Below are 21,969 nucleotides of genomic sequence, written 5' to 3'. Positions count from 1 at the left end.
AGTCAAGGGAACAGTGAGCCGTGGTCACACCACTGCACTCCAGCCTGGGCAACACAGCAAGATCCCTTCTCAAAAATAAATAAATAAATAAGGAAATTATTTGAGACAGGTAACAGGTCAACCACACTATATATCTTCACTCCCTCCTGAAATCCTACCAAAATGACACTAAAGGAATATCTTTTTTTTTTTTTAAGGAAGATGCCAGTTTTATTTAAACACAAAATGTGCACATAAGCTGTCTACTCATTTTCTTTGTTGCGCAGCCTGGCTTTGGGGTTGGTGACTCTGATGGCCAGCTGGGCAGCTCTTTCCACGATGGCTTTGCGGTTCTTGGAGGAAACGTTGTGAGCAATCTCAGCACAGTAAGATTTGTTGCACATCAGCAGCACTTCCAGCTCCTTGACGTTGTGGACCAGGAACTTCCGGAAGCCACTGGGCAGCATGTGCTTTGTTTTCTTGTTGCTCCCATAACCAATGTTAGGCATCAAGATCTGGCCCTTGAACCTTCTACGAACCCTGTTGTCAATACCTCTGGATTTCCGCCAGTTACGCTTAATTTTGATGTATCGGTCCAACTGGTGCCGGATGAACCTCTTGGTTCTCTTTTTGACGATCTTGGGTTTCACAAGGGGTCTCAGGGTGGCCATGATACCAAGGAATTCGCTGCTACGTCTGTAGGCAGCACCGAGGAAGAGAAGGAATATCTTGAAGGCATAAGATCTCAAGAACAAATATAACAGAGATGACAGCAGATAAGAGAAGTCATCAAAATTTGGAAGATAAAAAGTGAATGAATTAGTGGTAATTGACCCAGCAAATCAAAAACAGTTAAGTCGTGTATGTGCCTGCAGGGTGAAGAACCTGAGAACAGAGAATCTATTTGAGCCACAAAACTCTGCATTGACCAGAATCCCTCTGAAGGCTGGGGTGCAAGAGAGGCTGGAAACAGAAGTGGCTAAGCGTCTGTCTGATGAGCATTTAGAACCCAGGCCCCCTTTTATGAGCCCGTACAGTCAGATAATGATGCTCCCCACCCCCAGCAAAAGGTGGGAGATTCACTCCCTGGAGACGTTGAAGCCAGAGACTTGAAAAGGAACATCATACACAGCTAATAGTAGGTATGGGATATGGGGATGAAAACATTAGGATGAAGATTTGCCTTGCTTCCCCTTCACCTTCTGCCATGATTATAAATTTCTATGGCCTCCCCTGCCATGCAGAACTGTGAGTCTATTAAACCTCTTTTTTTTTTTTTTTTAAATAAATTACCAAGTCTCTGGTAGTATCTTTATAGCAGTGTGAGGATGGACTAACACAGAATATCTTCTATTATTTTCTGGAAAAGGCAAAGCTACAGGTACAGAAGGCAGATCAGTGATTGCCAAGGTCCAAGTGAGGAAGGAGGAGCCCATCAGGGAAAAGACTACTGGGGATGATGGAGCCACTCCACATCTTGATGGACACATGGCTGTGCTTATTCAGAACTCAGAGCACTAAACATACACATCTGTGAAGAGTGCATGAGAAAAGGACAAGAATGGTGATATAGTTTGGCTGTGTCCCCACCCAAATCTCATCTTGAATTATAGCCCCCACAACTCCCACGTGTTGTGAGAGGGACCTGGGAAGAAGTAATTGAATCATGGGAGTGGGTCTTTCCTGTACTAGTCTCATGATAGTGAATACGTCTCATGAGATCTGATGGTTTTCTAAAGGGGAGCTTCCCTGCACAAGTTCCGTTCTCTTGTCTGCCGCCATGTAAGACATGCCTTTCACTTTCCACCATGATCATGACGCCTCCCTAGCCACGTGGAACTGTGAGTCCATTAAACCTTCTTCTTTTGAAAATTGCCCAGTCTCAGGTATGTCTTTATCAGCAGCATGAAAATGGACTAATACAAAAGGAAAAGTTGGTCACAGACTTTTCATAGAATATGCCTGTCTTCTGATTTAATGAAGGACAAAATCACATTACTCTCTCCCAAATCCCACTATTAGATTAATTTAAGTATTTTGTCTGAGAATGTCATTGTTAATTGTGCTTACAATAAAGTACAAAGATTTGAAAAAAACCATGTAACTCCAATTGCAATGTTTCTCCTAATCTCTTGATAAACCTAGACAGCTCTTAGCTGGGTGCAGTGGCTCACGCCTATAATCCCAGCACTTTGGGAGGCCGAGGTGGATGGATTACTGGAGGTCAGGAGTTCAAGACCAGCCTGGCCAACATGGTGAAACCCCGCCTCTACTAAAAATACAAAATTAGGTGGGCGTGGTGGTGTGCGCCTGTAATCCCAGCTACTTGGGAGGCTGAGGCAGAAGAATCGCTTGAACCTGGGAGGTGGAGGTTGCAGTGAGCTGAGATTGAGCCATTGCACTTTTTGCCTGGGCAAAAAGAACAAAACTTCATCTCAAATAACAAACAAACAAACAAACAAACAAACAAACGTAGAGGGATCTTTTAGAAACCAATTCCATCGGTGATAATGTAATATTTATTTAAGGTTCAGATCCCTTTGGTTTTACTTATTTCCTTGTCTTCTGTTTAAGTAAAATTACCTCTAATAACTTTTACTGTCAAAAGCATCCCATTTTATAAAAGTAGGCCTATCCATCTCTCCATCTAGAGACTCCATATAGAAACATAGCTTCAATGATGGTTTTGCAGGGAGGAAACTTGGGTGCTCCTTTGTTTCTCTAGTGTATCTTTTCTAACTTTTTTTCCTTTTAGGGCATCTGTGCTTTTTTGTTGCTGCTGCTGCTGCTGCTGAAACAGGGTCTGGCTCTGTCACCCAGGCTGGAGTGCAGTGGTGGTTCAATCTCGGCTCACTGCAACCTCTACCCACTGAGCTCAAGTGATCCTCTTACCTCAGCCTCCTGAGTAGCTGGGACAACAGGTGCATTCTACCATGCCCCGCTAATATTTTTGTTTTGGGGGGTTCTTTTGTAGGGAGGGCATTTCGCCATGTTGCCCAGCCTGGTCTTAAACTCCTGGTCTCAAGCAATTCACCCACCTTGGCCTCCCAAAGTACAGGGATTAGAAGCATGAGCCACCGTTGTGCCCAGCCTTCATCTGTGCTATTGTTATGAAAACAGTCAGTCCTTCCCTGACCCCACCCCAGCTGGAGTCACGGCTCTCTCCTCTCTCTTACACCCATGTCCCTCTTCTCACTCCAGAGCTGCCGCCACTCCCATCCCCATCTCTTTCTGGATTCCAGTCTTGAGGCCCAAGGGCTTTGCCTTGTTCCTCCCCATACCCATGGAGTGCCCTAGGGCACACAGTAGGTCCTCAACACATACAGTTGAAATAAAGGAGACCTCATGCCAAGGAGAGAAACCCATCATGAGTCTGCAAAGTTAAAAAAAAAAGTCTCGGCCACATGCAGTGGCTCACGCCTGTAATCCCAACACTTTGGAAGGCTGAGGCAGGCAGATCACCTGAAGTCAGGAGTTTGAGACCAACATGGAGAAGCCCTGTCTCTACTAAAAATACAAAAAATTAGCAGGGTGTAGTGGCGCATGCCTGTAATCCCAACTACTAGGGAGGCTGAGGCAGGAGAATGGCTTAAACCCGGGAGGCGGAGGTTGCAGTGAACCGAGATCACACTATTGCACTCCAGCCTGGGCAACAAGAGCGAAACTCCACCTCAGAAAAAAAATCTCAGAGTTTCAATCCTGAACTGGGGTGGTGGTCCCACTGTCTACTGTCCCACAAGGTGAGAGAAAAAGCAAGGGACAGAGAGAACGTGGCTAAAAAGCCCTTCACTCACAAGAACGCTGGGAGACCAAACACGGCCATCTCACTACCTAGCATCTGGTAAGAGGTCTTTCCTCCTAGCGAGAGAATGAGGCTTAGACAGGAATCCAGGGATTGGGATTCTAGAACCATGAGTATACAAAGAGAACTTCAGAATACGATGGAGGCAATGGAGCCGGCAGGACATCAAGGTGAAAGCAGAGATTGAGCAGATGAACCCAAAAGATTCCTTGGCATTCTTGAATTCCACATAAATCATCTGTAAACTGTCCTCAAGGACTAGGATTAGGATCGTTATTTCACTGAGGGATGAGTTCAAGTCGTGCACTGCAGAACCGGATGCAGGTGCTGACGCTCGGTCCCTTCGCCAGTGAGGGAGGCAGCCCCCACCAGGGCCTCTCAGCAGGGTCTGCGGCTCTCTCTTGGTCCTGTGTGTCCCCAGGTACTCCCACAAAGTAATGAAACTTTGCTTTTTGTGAGAAAGGGCCCTAAAATAAATCCAACTGCTCATGTTGGTGACAGGACAGAAGAAGTGGTGAAGAAAAATTAAAGGCATCCAAGAAAATGATGATGTGGAACTACATACCGAAAAGGGAGATCCAATTATCCTGGGGCTCAGATCCACCGTGGGAATGACTTCAACATACACGCAAGGCAGAAACCGGAAAGCGTGACTCAGGAAACTGTCAGGGAGCGCTCCTGCCATGAGCAAAGATGCTTACCACAGAAAGCTCACTTTATTCCTTTGCCTTTTTTTGTTTGTTTGTTTGAGATACTCTCACCCAGGCTAGAGTGCAGTGGTGTGATCTCAGCTCACTGCAACCTCCATCTCCCAGGTTTAAGCAATTCTCCTGTCTCAGCCTCCCAAGTAGCTGGGATTACAGGCACATGCTACTGCACCTGGCTAATTTTTGTATCTTTAGTAGAGACAAGGTTTACACCATATTGGTCAGGCTGGGCTCGAACTCCTGACCTCAGGGGATCCACTCACCTTGGCCTCCCAGAGTGCCAAGATTACAGGCATGAGGCACCGCACCCGGCCTCAGTTTATTCCTTTATTGAGCCTTCATTCAATTCAACTGAGGTGTCACTGATGTGGTCAGGCACTAGGCTTGACTCTAAGGATGTAGCAGGGAGAGAAGCAGAGGCGTGACTTTCATGGAGCTTATATTCTAGTGGGGAAAGAATCAACAAATAGATGCCAGGTGGAGATACGAGAAAAAATTAAGAAGGAAAAGGAATAAAGAGTGAAGGAAGTTGATGTTTTATTGCGGGAAGCTAGTATTTTAGAGTGGTCAAGAAGAGCCTCTCTGGGACGGAGACAACTGAGCAGAAACGGGAAGGAGGGGAGAGAGGGAGCCTCGTGGGTATCTGGGGCAAGAGCTCTCCAGGGACAGGGGAAAGCAAGCGCCAAGTCCCTGCACAGAAATGTGCCTGGAGAAACAGCGCGGAGGCCAGAGAGGCCGGAACAAGGTGAGCAAAAGCAGAGCAGCAGGAGCTGAGCTCAGAGAAGGACCAGGGCAGACCCAGTGAGGTCACGGAGGCCCCGGTGAGACCTTCGGCTTTGACTCCTGGTGGAAGGGAAGAGTGTGCCATCTGACTCCAGCTCTCACAGATCCCACTGCAGAGAATCACCTACAGGGTGAGCAAGTTTGGACAAGAGCGAGGAGCCTTCTGTTTCGGTAATAACCCACATCACTGGCTAGTGGCTTGAATAAAAGTAGCAAAGCGGAAGTGGCGAGAGGTGCTCTGATTGGGATGTAATCTGAAAAACCAGAGGCTGAGCATGGCAGCGCACACCAGCAGTCCCCGCTGCTATGAGAGGCCGAGGTGGGAGGAGGATATTGTTTGGATCTGTGTCCCCACCTAAAGAGCATATTGAATTGTGATCCCAGGGTTGGAGGTGGGGCCGGGTGGAAGGGGACTGGAGGCTCATGAGGAGGGTCCTTCACAAATGCTTTAGCAACATCCCCTTGGTGCTGTTCTTACTGAGTGAGTGAGTGAGTTACCGCAAGATCTGGCTGTTTAAAAGCCTGTAGCAGTGCCGTTTCCCGCTCCCTCCTACTGTGGCCGTTCGATGCATGTGCTTCTCCTTCACCTTCCACCACGACTGGAAGCTTTCTGAGGACTCCCGAGAAGCCAAGCAGATGCCAGCATTTGTACAGCCTGCAGAACCATGTGGCAACTAAACCTCTTTTCTTTATAAATTACCCAGTCTCAGATTTGGTTTTATTTTGTTTTGTTTTATTTTGTTTCGAGATGGAGATTTGCTCTTATTGCCCAGGCTGGAGTGCAATGGTGTGACCTCAGCTCACCGCGACCTCCACTTCCTGGGTTCCAGCAATTCTCCTGCCTCAGCCTCCCAAGTAGCTGGGATTACAGGCATGCACCACCACACACAGCTAATTTTGTATTTTTAGTAGAGACGGGGTTTCTCCATGTTGGTCAGGCTGGTCTCAAACTCCTGACCTCAGGTGATCCACCTCCTTCAACCTCCCAACGTGCTGAAATTACAAGCATGAGCCACCACACCTGGCCCTCAGGTATTTCTTTATAGCAGTGTGAGAACAGACGAATACAGAGGATCTCTGGAGCCCAGGAGTGAGCCATGATCACACCACTGCACTCCAGCCTAGGCAACAGAGTGAGACCCTGTCTCTAAAAAATTATAATAACAATTTGAAAAATCTTATTCATATGTCTAGGGGATCTTCAGATCCATCCCCAGAGGGTATCAAGGGTTAAGCAAGAATGTCTATTTGTGTCGAGCCAGTTATATTTATTTAAGTGTGACCTAAAATTATGTATTATATTCTTAAATACATTACTGATAGTAATTAATGATGGCTTATGTTCAATTTCAGTTCTGTTCTTATTTTGATAAGAATAACCAGTCAGGGCCGGGCGCGGTGGCTCAAGCCTGTAATCCCAGCACTTTGGGAGGCCAAGGCGGGTAGATCACAAGGTCAAGAGATCGAGACCATCCTGGTCAACATGGTGAAATCCCGGCTCTACTAAAAATACAAAAAATTAGCTGGGCATGGTGGCGTGTGCCTGTAATCCCAGCTCCTCAGGAGGCTGAGGCAGGAGAATTGCCTGAACCCAGGAGGCAGAGGTTGCGGTGAGCCAAGATCACGCCATTGCACTCCAGCCTGGGTAACAAGAGCGAAACTCCGCCTCAAAAAAAAAAAAAAAAAAAAGAATAACCAGTCAGGTGGCCAGGTGCAGTATCTCACACCTGTAATCCCATCACTTTGGGAAGCTGAGGTGTGTGGATCACTTGAGGCCAGGAGTTCAAGACCAGTCTGGCCAACATGGTAAAACCCCATCTCTACTAAAATGCAAAACTTAGCTGGGCATGTTGGTGCATGCCCGGAGTTCCAGCTACTCAGGAGGCTGAGGCGGAGAGATCACTGGACCCCAGGAGGCAGAGCAATCACACGACCGCACTCCAGCCTGGGCAACAGAACCAGACCCTGTCTCAAAAAAAAAAAAGCATAACCAGTCAGGGTACTATAATCTCTCACATGGGTAACTGACCTGTGGCCCACCCCACTGTTAGCAGTGAAGTTCAGGTCTGGACACAAGCACCTACATACTTGATGTCAGACATCCAAGGCAGGCGGGAGACGTGGGATGCTCAGGAGGACACGCCCCATGTGGCATCTGATCGAGTCTGGCTTAGGTCTAAGGCCAATATTCAGGGCAAAAACTATGCCTTTTCAATTCACCATTGAACATGCCCTTAGACAACCAATAAAGTGGACTGTGGAGGACCACAGCCCTACACAGCGACACTCTTGCATCATTCAGTCCGACCACAGGAAGTCTCACAACACTGAGTCTGACCACAGGAACCAGCAAATGGAAAGTCGCACAGCCACGTGGGCAATGGAACTTGCCTGCCTCCAGTCCCAGGCCAGGAAGTGGGGGCTGGCTGGAGAAACCTGGAAGCTGCCTGTTGATCTACAAGGCCTCCAGTCTGTCTTGCCATGAAGCCTCTCATGCTTGATCCCTGTTAATGGATGTATTTGTTGTTGTCAGAAATAAATGAGACGGTGGGGTCAGTTTCTAAAGTCAGCAACAGTTTTAATCAAACAGGCCTGAGCACACATGCCACCTCGGCCCCTTGCTCCCTGTGTGGCCTTGGGAGAATTACTTAGCCCCTCTGTCCCTCAGAGGCAGGAATAATGTGAGAAGGATATGAGATCGTGCACATCCAAGTGCCTGGCACTGCACGTGGCCCTTAGAAAGCCCCAATCCACATTCAGCCCTGATACCAGCTTCACGAATGTTGCAATTTCCAGAGACAGGAAGAGCTTCCTGAAGGGGTCCAGGTGCCTTCAGGGCCCCTTGGGTCTGTGAGTACTGGACCACATGCATCCTCAGATTAGACTCCAGGGACTTGGAATCCCCACATCAGGCCACAGTGGATTTATACATCTCCAGACAGGATCTATGAATTCATGCATTCCCAGATTAAACCACTGACTCGCAGGGCAAGGAACAAGGGTGAGTCTCAGTGAGGTCTGGAGAAGAAGACTTAGAGTCGCTAGACTCCAATGGTGGGGGCTGCAAACGGGGAGTGAAATAGGCCAACACTCTTGGGAACTCTAAAATGCTCAAAAGGAAACAAAAACCCAAGGAGCAGAAGATGACATCCAAAGTTGCACCACCAGTGAATGCCACAGAACACCACCACTAGGGAAGTTCTTGGAGAGCATCTGGTCTAGCCCTTCATTTTCCAGATGAGGAAACTGAGGCTCAAAGAAAGGAGGTGGCTTTTAACCAAAGCCACACGATCCACATGCGGCAAAGCCATCCCTCAGACTCAGATCCCAGATTTGGGGTCTGGCCCCCTCAATTCTCCAACACCAGCTCCCACATTGCACACCCTTCACCATCTCGCAGAGATCTCCCCAGGGCTGCCATGAGCTGCCCCGTGACACTAGAAGGAGCTGATGCAAAGCGTTTTGTTTTGCACCATGCCTGTGGCAACAGCTGAGTTAAACCGAACACTCACAGTCATTATGCTCAGAAACCGAGCACGAGTTCCATCTATTGGGGTTTCAGAATGAATCAGATTTCCAAACTCTCCCCTTTCCACCTAATCGCATGTCTGTATATGGTAACCTTTCAGAAGTGAGTCTAATAATTAGTCATCTTGGCCTCGTTCGAGACAACAGTATGTTCTCCAATTTCACTTTGTTTTCAACAAGAGAGCAATGCCAACGGTAATGTTCACCATGGTTAAACACGCTGCTCAGCTGGTCCCTGCAGTCGGCCAAGACAGCTCTGGTCCCTGCAGCTGCCCAGTGCTTCCCTAACCAGGGAAACACTCTAACCAAGCTGTGCTCTCTGCCCAGATCCCCCCTACACACACAAATTGACACCAACTGTTTACCAGCACTACACTAGATGCTTTGGGCTCATCATTACATTTTAACCTCTTTGCAAGACAGATTATTCTCTTCTTGCCCCTTTTGAAGATGGGAAATTTAAGAACCTGAGGGTACTGGTCCTTGTCTACTGCCCATACCCTAGGTCCAGCCACTCCCTCTCTTCCTCCCTGCTCCAAGGAGGAATATCTCAATTCAAGCATAATTTCCTAAGGGAAGAATCCTTCACATCCTCAGGTTCCTAGAACTCTTTTCATCCACAAGCACCCTATGAATTCCTCCTCCTTCAAGGCAGCTACTATAAATTGTAATTTTACTTTAAATTTTTTGTAAAGATGGGGTCTTGCTGCATTTTTGCCAGGCTGGTCTTGAACTCAGCCTCAAGCAATCCTCCCAACTTGGCCTCCTGAAGTGTTACGATTACAAGTGTGAACCACTGCACTCAGCCTAAAATGTAATTATATATTTAAGGGATTATTTGCTATTATCTGGCTCCTCCACACAAGCATGAATCCTAGGAGGTCAGGAATGGTGTCTGTGTTGCCCACCACTATATCTCCAGACGTAGAAAGGACACATAGTAAGGATTTAGTTATCTCATATATACGTATACATGTATATATACATAAGCATGTAAATAACTAAATATGTATATACGTATATATGTGTATGTGCATATATACATATATACATATACATTTTTTTTTTGAGATATAGTTTCACTCTTGTTGCCCAGGCTGGAGTGCAATGGAATGATGATCGGCTCACCGCAGCCTCCGCCTCCCGGGTTCAAGTGATTCTCCTGCCTCAGCCTCTTGAGTAGCTGGGATTACAGGCATGTGCCACCGCATCTGGCTCATTTGGTAGTTTTAGCAGAGACAGGGTTTCTCCATGTCGGTCAGGCTGGTCTCGAACACCCGACCTCAGGTAATCTGCCCACCTAGGCCTCCCAAAGTGCTGGGATTACAGGCGTGAGCCACTGTGCCCAGCCCAGTTATCATATATCTACAGATGATGGATGGTGGACAGACGCAAAATGTGTAACAAAGAACTTGCCACCCCTTCAAGTAAGAGGCGGGCCCAAATGCGAGCCCAGGCCCCGCCCGGCAATCCCTCTTGGCACGTATGAGAATCCTCTGCACACACACACGTCACCCTCAAGCTCTGACCCTGGGAGACAGTGCCCACCTCCCTAGAGCGGTGTTCTCAAAACTCCCGTGACCGGCAGCCTGCTCTCCAAACCCCACACCTCCCAAGCCACACACCTGGAGCTTCAGGGATGCTGATTCCGTGGGTCCGGGAAGGCCCCAAACTCTACCCTGTTAACAAGCACCCAGGTAATTTACAAGGGAGAGTGTCCCAGAGCTCGTTTGAGGATCTCTGGACTACGGGGAGTCCAGGCAAACCCGAATCCCCAGGGAGAGCCGCCCAGCGCCACCCCGGACCGCCTGCGCTGGAAGCGGCAGGGCGCCGCAAGCCGGGGCCGTGCTGCCCTCTGGTGGTGCGTGGCGGCGCTGCAGCCTCTGGGCTCCTGAAGAAACACCTGCCCCCGGTGCCCCAAGGGCCTGAGGTCCTGGTTGCCCACGTCGGGCTGGGTCAGCGCACCTGGGTTACAGTCCCTAACTCTCCAGAGACCTCCCCAAGACTTTTTTTTTCCTTCGTTAATGGAACATAATTAATGTTTCTCAAACCAGTTCTTTGGGTGCCCCCTTCATCATCTTGCCCATCTCATTTATACACGCTATTGTTTACTTAACTTTTTTTTTTTTTTTTTTTTTGAGACGGAGTTTTACTCTTGTTGCCCAGGCTGGAGTGCAATGGCACAATCTCAGCTCACTGCAACCTCTGCCTCCTGGGTTCATGGGGTTCTCCTGCCTCAGCCTTCCAAGCAGCTGGGATTACAGGCGTGCACCACCACGCCCGGCCAATTTTTTGTTTTGTTTTGGTTTGGTTTGGTTTGGTTAGTACAGACGGGGTTTCTCCATGTTGGTCAGACTGGTCTCGAACTCCTGACTTCAGGTGATCCACCCGTTTCTGCCTCCCAAAGTGCTGGGATGACAGGTGTGAGTCACCACACCCGGCCATATTTACTTAATTTTTCTCTAAATTAGCTGGGTGTGGTGGTGGCTGGAGCCTGCAGTCCCAGCTACTCAGAAGGCTGAGGCAGGAGGACGGATCGCTTGAGCCCAGGAGTTGGAGGCTGCAGGGAGCTATGATCCCCCACCACACTTCAGCCTGAGCAACAGAGCAAGACCCTGTCTCAAAAAAAAAAAAAAGTTCTTAATAAACATATTTATGTATTATATTTCATGTTAAGAGAGAAACGAATACCCACAGTTAACAGGGGTGGATTTCACTTGCCATAAACAGTGGGGTGAGGCGAGGAGGGGACATGGTGGGGACGGGATGAAAACAACCTGGGTTACCACGATGTTTGTAAATAAAAAGACGATTTCACAAACAAAACAAACACGGGCTTTCCTAAATGGTGAAACTATAAAGAACAGCAAAAAAATTAGCGTTATAAAAGTCAGGATAGCAGGGCGCAGTGGCTCACACCTGTAATCCCAGCACTTTGGGAGGTCCAGGGCAGGAGGACCACTCGAGATCAGAAGATCGAGACCAGCCTAGCCAACATGGTGAAACCCCGTATCTACTAAAAATACAAAAATTAGCCCGCATAGTGGTACACACCTGTAGTCCCAGCTACTTGGGAGGCTAAGGCAGGAGAATAGCTTGAACCCAGGAGAGGTTGCAGGGAGTTGAGATTATGCCACTGCACCCCAGCCTAGGTGACATAACAAGACTCCATCTCAAAAAAAAAAAAAAAAAAAAAAAAAAAAAAAAAAAAAAGGACAGTGGTTTTCTCCGGGGATCAGGAGGCTGTCATCGGGAAGAGACGGTGGGGGTCCCAGGGAAGCCAGTTCTCCTTCTTGGTGCAGGACATTGTTTTTCTTTTCTTTTTTGAGATGGAGTCTTGCTCTGTTATCCAGGCTGGACTGCAGTGACGCAATCTCAGCTCACTGCAACCTCTGCCTCCCAGGTTCAAGTGATTCTCCTGCCTCAGCCTTCTAAGTAGCTGGGATTACAGGTGCATGCCACCACGCCCAGCTAATTTTTGTATTTTTAGTAGAGATGGGGTTTCATCATATTGGCCAGGCTGGTCTCAAACTCCTGACCTTGCGATCCACCCACCTTGGCCTCCCGAAGTGCTGGGATTACAGGCGTGAGCCACCGCGCCCGGCCAGTGAAGGACATTTTTGCAGTCCTGGGTTAACCTACACATATGAGCTTTATGCATTTTTTTTTCCTGCATGTTGTTATGTCACAATAAGACATGCTATAGAAACAAAAAGTAACCAGTGAAATACAAGTAATTTGTAAAGGCACACCTGAAAGTAGGAGAGAGGAGGCTAAGTGTGGTGGCTTGCACCTGTAATCCCAACACTTTGGGCAGTCAAGGCAAGAGGATTGGTTGAGCCCTGAAATCTGAGACCAGCCTGGGCAACACAGCAGTATCTTGTCTCTACAAAAAATCATTTAAAAATTAGCTAAGCATGGTGGCATGCACCTGTAGTCTCAGCTACTCAGGATGGTTGCCTGAGGCAGGAGGATTGCTTGAGGCCAGGAGTTTGAGGCTGTAGTGAGCTATGATTGCACCACTGCACTCCTGTGTGGGCAACAGAGTGAGACGCTGTTTCTTAAAAGTAGAGGGTGACTGGGCGAGGTGGCTCATGCCTGTAATCCCAGCACTTTGGGAGGCCAAGGCAGGTGGATTACCTGAGGTCAGAAATTCAAGACCCGCCTGGCCAACATGGTGAAACCTGATCTCTATCAAAACTATAAAAAATCAGCCAGGTGTGGTGATGGGTGCCTGTAATCCCAGCTACTTAGGAGGCTGAGGCAGGAGAATCACTTGAACCTGGGAAGCAGAGGTTGCAGTGAGATCATGTCATTGCACTCCAGCCTGGGCCACAAGAGTGAAACTCTGCCTCAAAAAAAAAAAAAAAAAAAAAAAAAAAAAAAAAAAAAATGGGGGATGATACAGCTGCTGAGGGGACAGTTTCAGGGGTAAATACTCCAGAAACAGAGTGACCATCCAGGGTGTCCTGTGAGAGAGGCAGCTTCAGGCAGCAGCCCACCCCCTTTCTTCTTCCCTACCCTCCCCTGAGCCCCCAGTATGGAAGCTCAAAGCTCCGAGTGGATTTATGGAGGCCGGGGTGGTGTGGTGAAGACAGCAGGAATCCACTCTCAGGGACTATCAGCACCCCAGTCACCAGGTGGGTGGGGAAAAACTGAGCTCCTTTCAGTTCAATTATGGGCCCCAGAGACATTCATGGCTATTTCCTGCTAGCATCTGTTCTGATTGGTTGATGCCTGTGTCACTCAGTTGTCAAGTATGTTTATGATCAGCTCTGCTAAGATGCTTCAAAACACATGCTATTAGTCCATTCTCACACTGCTATAAAGAACTACCTGAGACTGGGTAATTTATAAAGAAAAGAGGTTTAGGCCAGGCATGGTGGCTCACTCCTGCAATCCCAGCCAAGGCAAGCAGATCACCTGAGGTCAGGAGCTTAAGACCAGCCTGACCCAACATGGAGAAAACCCCCTCAACTACTAAAAATACAACAACAACAACAACAACAAAAACAATTAGTCGGGCATGGTGGTGTGTATGTGTAATCCCAGCTACTTAGGAGGCTGAGGCAGGAGAATTGCTTGAACCTGGTGGGCAGAGGTTATGGTGAACCAAGATCCCTCCATTGCACTCCAGCCTGGGCAACAAGAGAGAAACTCCGTCTCAAAAAGAAAGAAAAGAAAAGAGTTTTAATTGACTCACAGTTGCCCAGACTGTACAGGAAGCATGATTGGGAGGCTTCAGGAAACTTACAATTATGGCAGAAGGCAGAAGGGAAGCAGCCACGTCATCAAAACGGGAGAGCCAGAGAGAGAGAGCCCGAAGGGGGGAAGTGCCGCACACTTTTAAACCATCAGATCTCATGAGAACTCGCTCACTATCACGGGAACAGCCAGGGGGAAATCCACCTCCGTGATCCAGCCATCTCCCACCAGGCCCCGCGTCCAATCCCACAAGTTTTGGGTGGGGACACAAACCCAAACCATATCAATATGTAATTACTGAAATTAAAACTGTCCATCAAAACGCCGTGGAGCGTCACTCACATACCTCCAGTGGGGCACACAATGCATTTTAGGACGCGGTAGGCATGACCTGGCCCCTTACAGGGCTACTCTGAGGACTAAATGGGTACTCACAAGTGCTGAGCCCCACACAAAGCGTTAACATGGATAACACGACACCTTTCCAGGAAGCTGGGAGCTGGGATATCCCCAGCACAGAGGACAGTGCTGAGACAGACCCACAGGGCACAGGAGCGCAGGTGGGAACTTAAAAGTGCTCTGCGGTTTGGGTTTCTCCTGCCCCAACAAGGAGCAGCTGGGAAACGGAGGCTGGCCAAAGCACCAACACTCCCTCTCTTCCTCCACCCCACCCCTTTTCTTTTTTCATTTTTCTCCTCTTTCTTCTAAGGACTTCAGTGTGCAGGTCCCACTGTGAGTTTGCAGGCAAACCCGCCTCTCTAGACTCACTAAACTGTGATAGGAAAATAAAACTTGGGATTCCAATTCACTCTACCAAAAGGAAAAAAATGAAGCTGAAAGCTGAGTCACTCGAGAAATCGTCTTTCCTTTTGTGCCTAAGCAGATAGGTGCAGATAAAAGGCCATATCTCTACAGGTAATTACTCTAGTTCACATTATCTTACTTAAAATGCCAATTTACTGTGCTAGATGAATACATAATGGATGCATTAATTCACTCCCACCTACTCTTTCTCTCCTGCAACACGTGAATTCAGTAATGTGACCACACCCTCCCTCAGCCCCCTCCAGCCCGCTTTTCCCCTTTAAATCCTGACACCCTCAAAATCCTCTTTGGAAAAAGGCACAGACCGCCGATTGTTTCTGTGATTCCGTGTTCTGTTCTTCTGGGCATGTCCTTAACCTCAGCAAAATAAACCTCTCAACTGATTGAGACCTGTCTCAGGTACTTTTAGGTTTACCAAACCCACTCCCATTTTTACTAAATGTGTGTCCACAAAGACAAGAACAATAGACCCTGGGGACTCTAATAGCAAGGAGGGGCCGGGCACAGTGGCTCTCACCTGTAATCCCAGCACTTTGGGAGGCCAAGGCGGACAGATCACTTGAGGTTGGGAGTTCGAGACCAGCCTGGCCAACATAGAGAAACCTCCTCTCTACTAAAAATACAAAACCTAGCCAGTGTGATGGTGCATGCCTGTAGTCCTAGCTATTCTGGAGGCTGAGGCACAAGAATCGCTTGATCCTGGGGGCAGAGGTTGCAGTGGGCCGAGACTGTGCCACTGCCCTCCAGCCTGGGTGACAGAGCAAGACCGTCTCCAAAATAAATAAATAAACAAATAAATTAAAGCAAGGAGGGAAGGAGAGGGACAGGGGTTGAAAAACGACCTATTGGGTCCAATGTTCACTGCTTGGGTAACGGGATCAGCAGAAGCCCAAACCCATGTCACTCAATATACACCCATGGAACAAACCTGACCACACATATTGGCGAGACGTAATAGCCCCTGAAACTAAAATTAAGAAAACTGACCAGGCACAGTGGCTCACACCTCTAATCCCAGCACTTTGGGAGTCCGAGGCAGGAGGATCACGAGGTCAGGAGATCGAGACCAACCTGGCCAACATGGTGAAACCCTGTCTCTACTAAAAATACAAAAATTAGCTGGGTGTGGTGGTGCACACCTGTAGTCCCAGCTACTTGCGAGGCTGTGGCAGAAGAATTGCTTGAACCCGGGAGGTGGAGGTAGCAGTGAGCCGAGATCGCGCCACTGCACTCTAGCCTGGTGCCTGGTGACAGAAAGAGACTCTGTCTCAAACAAAAGAAAAAAAAACTAAAAATAAATAACTATGGGTTCCTGCACAGAGAGGCAGCCTGGAAGACTAGATGCCAGCACATTCTTTTCTTCTTCATACAATGTTTGCACTTTCTGACTTCTTTTTACAATAACGTTTGAAAATGAGAAGAGACCAGGCAGCTGTGTGTGGCAGCATCAAGCACAGCTTTGAGCAAGAATCCCTCCTGTGAGAATAAGAAACCCAGGGGCTGAGTCCTCCTGGTGCCCTTCCATTGCTAAATGACCTTAGCAGAGTCCTTCCCTGTCTGGGCTTGTTTCCCGGTCTGTTTTTTTTTTTTAGATGGAGTTTCGCTCTTGCTGCCCAGGCTGAAGTGCAATGGCACAATCTTGGCTCACCACAACCTCTGCCTCCCAGGTTCGAGCGATTCTCCTGCCCCAGCCTCCAGGTAGCTGGGATTACAGGCATGCACCACAACACCCAGCTAATTTTGTAGTTTTCGTAGAGACAAGGTTTCTCCATGTTGGCCAGGCTGGTCTGGAACTCCCAACCTCGGGTGATCTGTCTGCCTCCGCCTCCCAAAGTGCTGAGCTTATAGGTGTGAGCCACCGCATCCAGCCCCACTCTGTTCTTTAACCCAATCCCCACTCCACCCATTTTTCTGCCTGCTTTGGGCCCTGGAAGGTTGGCGCCTGTAGACCGCATCACCCGCACACCATTGCTGGCTGGCGTCCAGGCTTCAGAGGCTGGGAAGAGAGAAAGAAATCAGGATATTTCTTCCTTCTTCCTTCCCTCTTCTTATCTCATTCCTGGCAGTGGCTTAGTCCCTCAACCCAGCCTGGGTGGTTCTACTTTTCTGTCTCCAGCTGTCAATGGACTTCAGCAGCACAATCCCCTACCCTGGCCCGTAGGCTTCCCATTGCTGCTGGTGTCTGGAAGCCTCTGCAGCCTTGCTTGGGGCTCTTTGCCCCGCCCACCTCTCTATAATAGTCCATGAAACCCAACTGAGTAGGATTCTGATCCTTGCTGGAATCTCAGCCAATACAAGGGGTTAGTCTATGGAATGAGTATAAATTTCCCAGACCATATCTTCAGGCATAAAAATAAAAGCTACTACTTTCTCTATTTCTGCATATTTAATTTATCTAAGCTTTTTTTTTTTTTTTTTTTTTTTTGAGACAGAGTCTTGGCCAAGGTCAGGGGTTGGGGGGATCACCTGAGGTCAGGAATTTGAGACCAACCTAACATACTGAAACCCCATCTCCACTAAAAATGCAAAAGTTAACTGGGCGTAGTAGTAGGCACCTGTAATCCCAGCTACTTAGGAGGCTGAGGCAGGAGAATCGCTTGAACCCAGGAGGCAGAGGCTGCAGTGAGCCAAGATCATACCATTTCACTCCAGCCTGAGTGACAGAGCAAGACTCTGTCTCAAAAAAAAAAAAAAAAAAAAAAAAAAGAATAGAGGAATTTAACTGAGTCAGAGAGTTCAGGGGAGGCTGAGCTCCAAAGGCCGGGCAGGAGCTTCTGCACGAACAGAAAGAAGACAAGAGAAAGCAGGAGATACTGAGGCCCTGTGGTGGCAGAGAGCACAGAGCCCAGGAGTGGCCAAGATGGGCCAGCGTGGCTGGTGTGCAGACAGCGTAGGAAGGAAACGCATGCAGGTGTGGCAGCCCTCAGAGGGTGCAAGGCTTGGATCCCATTTCTTAATGTAGAGGAAGCAGAATGGGGACAGCTTCCCTCAGGGTCAGGTCTAGAGGAGAGAGACCAGAAGGGCATTGAGAGACTAGTTAGTAGGCTACTGTCTTAGATTAGGCGAGACATAACAGCCAATACAACTAGAACAGTGGTGATGAGGATGAAGAGAACTGGCTAGAGTCAAAAGCTATTCAGAAGTTAAGAGTGGCAGGACTTGGTGATGGATTCGACGTGGGGGCAGCAGGTGGAAAAGAAAGGAATCAGGACTCCTGGTTTACAGGAATGAATGGAAGTGGATGAGTGATGTCAACCCCTGAGATGGTATTATGGGTATTTTTATTCTTGCTATTTGATAAATAAAGAAAATGATTTCAATATTTTTCTATTTAAAATAACCTCTGCTATAATAAAGGATGTATATCTTCTAATACACCAAAGAAAATTAATTCAAGAAAACATTGCTCACTAAAAACAAAAAGCATAACAAGATAACAGAAGACCACACCTAACAGCTGTCACAATAAATGTGCATGGGTTAAATTCATCTAAAACTCTTAGGTTGAATCAAAAAAACAAAATCTAAACTACAAATGGTTAGACCTCAAAGAAGTGAGGTGTGAGGTGTTTAGTGTTTTGTTTTCGGCTTGGTTGTTTTTTGCTGTTTTTTTGTTTTCAGTGACAGGGCCTTGCTATGCTGCCTAGGCTGAACTTGAACTCTTAGGTTCAAGCAATACTCCTGCCTCAGCCTCCTGAGCGGCTTGGGCTACAGGCACACATACCTGGCCAAAGTGAGGATGTAATGCCATATGATGGCAGCTCACTGGAGGGAATACCCAAGTCCTATCCTGTCCATTAACCTTCCTCATGAAGTTCCAAGGAACAGATTCTCAAAAGAAACAAAAGAAAACAGAAAACACATTTCTACATTATTATCATGATGTTGGAGACCTGAACAGAGGCTTCATGGAAACCCAAATCTGGATCCGATGACCAGATGTTCTAGAAACCCCCTTAGAATAGTCACTAGAGGCCGGGCATGGTAGCTCAAACCTGTAATCCCAGCACTTTGGGAGGCCAAGGCGGGTGGATCACGAGGTCAAGAGATCGAGACCATCCTGGTCAACATGGTGAAACCCCGTCTCTACTAAAAATACTAAAAACTAGCTGGGCATGGTGGCGCGTGCCTGTAATCCCAGCTACTCAGGAGGCTGAGGCAAGAGAATTGCTTGAACCCAGGAGGCGGAGGTTGAGGTGAGCCGAGATCGCGCCATTGCACTCCAGCCTGAGTAACAAGAGTGAAACTCCATCTCAAAAAAAAAAAAAAAAGAATAGTCACTAGAGTATATCGGTTTCCAGATTCAGCAAATAAAAATAAAAGATGCCTAAATTCAAATTTCACACTAAACTTTTTTTTTTTTTTTGAGACGAGTTTCCCTCTCTTTATCCAGGCTGGAGTGCAATGGCACGGTCTCGGCTCACTCTACATCCTGGGTTCAGGTGATTCTGCCTCAGCCTCCCAAATAGCTGGGATCACAGGTGCACACCAGCACACCCAGCTAATTTTTGTATTTTTAGTAGAGATGCGGTGTCAACATATTAGTCAGTCTCGTCTCCAACTCCTGACCTCGGGTGAGGCGCACACCTCAGCCTCCCAAAGTGCTGGGATTGCAGGCATAAGCCACCGCACCTGGCCTAACCTTTTTTTTTTTTTTTTTTTAATATAAGTGTGTTCCAAGCAATATTTAGGACATTGTACTAAAAGAAAAATACATTCGTTGTTTATCTGAAATTTAACTTGGCCTCCCGGATCGCCTGTAGCAACCCAGCACACCACAGCGGGTGTGTCAGAAAATGAGAGCAGCTTTATTCCGGAAGTCGCTCTCAGAGGCAGCGTGCGGGTGTGCTCTTTGTGAAATCCCACCATGGCATACCGTGGCCAGGGCCAGAAAGTGCAGAAGGTTGGCCGGGCGCGGTGGCTCACGCCTGTAATCCCAGCACTTTGGGAGGCCAAGGCGGGTGGATCACGAGGTCAACAGATCGAGACCATCCTGGTCAACATGGTGGAACCCCGTCTCTACTAAAAATACAAAAAATTAGCTGGGCATGGTTGTGCGTGCCTGTAATCCCAGCTACTCAGGAGGCTGAGGCAGGAGAATTGCCTGAACCCAGGAGGCGGAGGTTGCGGTGAGCCGAGATCGCACCATTGCACTCCAGCCTGGGTAACAAGAGCGAAACTCCGTCTCAAAAAAAAAAAAAAAAAAAAAAAAAAAAAAAAAAGACAGTGCAGAAGGTTATGGTGCAGCCCATCAACCTCATCTTCAGATAACTTACAAAATAGATCACGGATTCAGGTGTGGCTCTATGAGCAAGTGAATATGTGGATAGAAGCCTGTGTCATTGGTTTTGATGAGTATATGAACCTTGTATTAGATGATGCAGAAGAGATTATTCTAAAACAAAGTCAAGAAAACAACTGGGTCATTTCATGCTAAAAGGAGATAATATAACTCTGCTACAAAGTGTCTCCAACTAGAAATGATCAATGAAGTGAGAAATTGTTGAGAAGGATACATTTTGTTTTTAGATGTCCTTTGTCCAGTGTGACCATTTATTCACATTGTTTTGATTACCCTTACGTTATTACCAGATGTCAATAAATGCTATGGGATTGTTTGTATTAAAAAAAAAGAAAATGACAGCAAAGAAAGAGGCAGATGGCCCCTCCCAGACCCAGGAGGAGCAAATAAAAAAGGAAGCGACCCTCCCACCAGGAAAAGTGGGTTCCTGAATCTGGAATCCGGCCACTGAAGTCAGCAGCTCCTCCTGGAGAGAAGACAGAGTAAGAGCAAAGAGCAGAGCTTTCCCTCCCCACACACAAATAGCTTGTTTACAAAAAGCCCCAATGAAATGCTACAGAAAGGTTAAGAGCAAAAGGATTTCCAGATGACTGACTCTGGCATCCATTGAACTGCTCTCTGCCAAATGCTTGTTACCATGGTCAAAGGAAAAATACGGGGAAATCTGTTTGAATGTAAACGAGCAAGGAGGCCAGACACATACCGGAAAGTCTTGATATGAACTGGAACACAAGGCGGACCTGGCCCAGTGAGGCCCTGACCCAGTGCTGTGCTGGGTGGAACTGGCCCACATCGACTCACTCACACTTCCACAAGGCTGAAAGGATAGGTGAAACCATGGGCTAGAATGTACTTCCCAATTCAATCAGCTTCACCATTGCTAAATGCCTAGTCTAGGAAAAGAATGTCCCGAGCATGGCAGGGTTTAATATGATCTTCTAGTCAGTCTTCAGTTTACAGAGAAGCAGCCTGCATTGGAAGGTCACTGGTTTGTTCAAAGCCGTCAGTCTATTAGGTTCCAAATCCAATTCTCCTTACCCTCTGTCCCAACGTGGCCCTAACCACGGAAGAGGGGTTCATGGGTGGCTTAAGCGGTGCATGCCTATAATTCCAGCTACTTGGGAGGCTGAGGCAGGAGAATTGCTTGAACCCAGGAGGCAGAGGTTGCAGTGAGCTGAAATCATGCCATTGCACTCCAGCCTGGGCAACAGAGCGAAACTCCGACTCAAAAAAAAAAAAAAAACAAAAACATGGCATCAACTTTAAGCAAAGATTCATGGGTGGCTTTTCCTTAGGCCTTCTTGCATCTGTGCTGATGTCCACTGGGATTCCCCAGGAGAAGCCGAAGTACAGCGTGGCATTCCCCAGCGCGACTTGTAGGACTCGAATTCCAAGCAATGGCAGCTTAGAAAAACAAGCTTCATTTAATAAATACATACAAACAGGAAAGACGTTTAATTCAAACATCTGCAGGGAAGTGACCAAAACCGATGACATTTTAGGCCACCAAGAACACCTCCCAGGCACGCATAAGCAATCATTTTCTCAGGCCACCTTATCTATCCACCGTGCAATAAAAACAGAAATTAAAAACAAAAGGATAGACAACAGAAAAAAAATGAAATCACTTGGAAATTTATGCCTAAATAACTTGAATCAAAGAAGGGAACAAAACTGCAGTTATGGGCCATTCAGAACATAATGACAATTGGAACTCCACGTAGGGATACTTAGGGAATGAAACCAAACACTCCCCACAGCCCCAAATGTTTTTGTTATTCAACGTGGAAGACTGAAGGCAAATGAAGCATCCAATTTAAGGAGCTAGAAAATAAGCA

General features: G+C 47.5%; 1 protein-coding gene and 1 pseudogene across 1 annotated transcript; one reads left to right on the top strand and one right to left on the bottom strand.

Moving 5' to 3' along the window:
* Positions 1-242: 242 nt before the first annotated feature.
* On the bottom strand, positions 243-650 carry LOC101040285 (large ribosomal subunit protein eL32-like). Its single transcript, XM_039479652.1, has one exon. The coding sequence runs from the start codon at positions 648-650 to the stop codon at positions 243-245; it is 408 nt and encodes a 135-aa protein (XP_039335586.1).
* Positions 651-19,696: 19,046 nt separating this feature from the next.
* Positions 19,697-20,307, top strand: LOC120367886 (small nuclear ribonucleoprotein E-like; annotated as a pseudogene).
* Positions 20,308-21,969: the final 1,662 nt, after the last annotated feature.

Source organism: Saimiri boliviensis, chromosome 9, assembly GCF_048565385.1.
Source record: "Saimiri boliviensis isolate mSaiBol1 chromosome 9, mSaiBol1.pri, whole genome shotgun sequence".
NCBI classification, from domain to species: domain Eukaryota; kingdom Metazoa; phylum Chordata; class Mammalia; order Primates; family Cebidae; genus Saimiri; species Saimiri boliviensis.
The sequence above is the reverse complement of the archived record's forward strand: the minus strand, read 5'-3'. Positions and strand labels throughout refer to the sequence as shown.

What these genes read in the sequence shown, in the direction of transcription:
- LOC101040285 (XM_039479652.1), bottom strand. Translation starts at nt 650, where the DNA reads ATGGCCACCCTGAGACCCCTTGTGAAACCCAAGATCGTCAAAAAGAGA.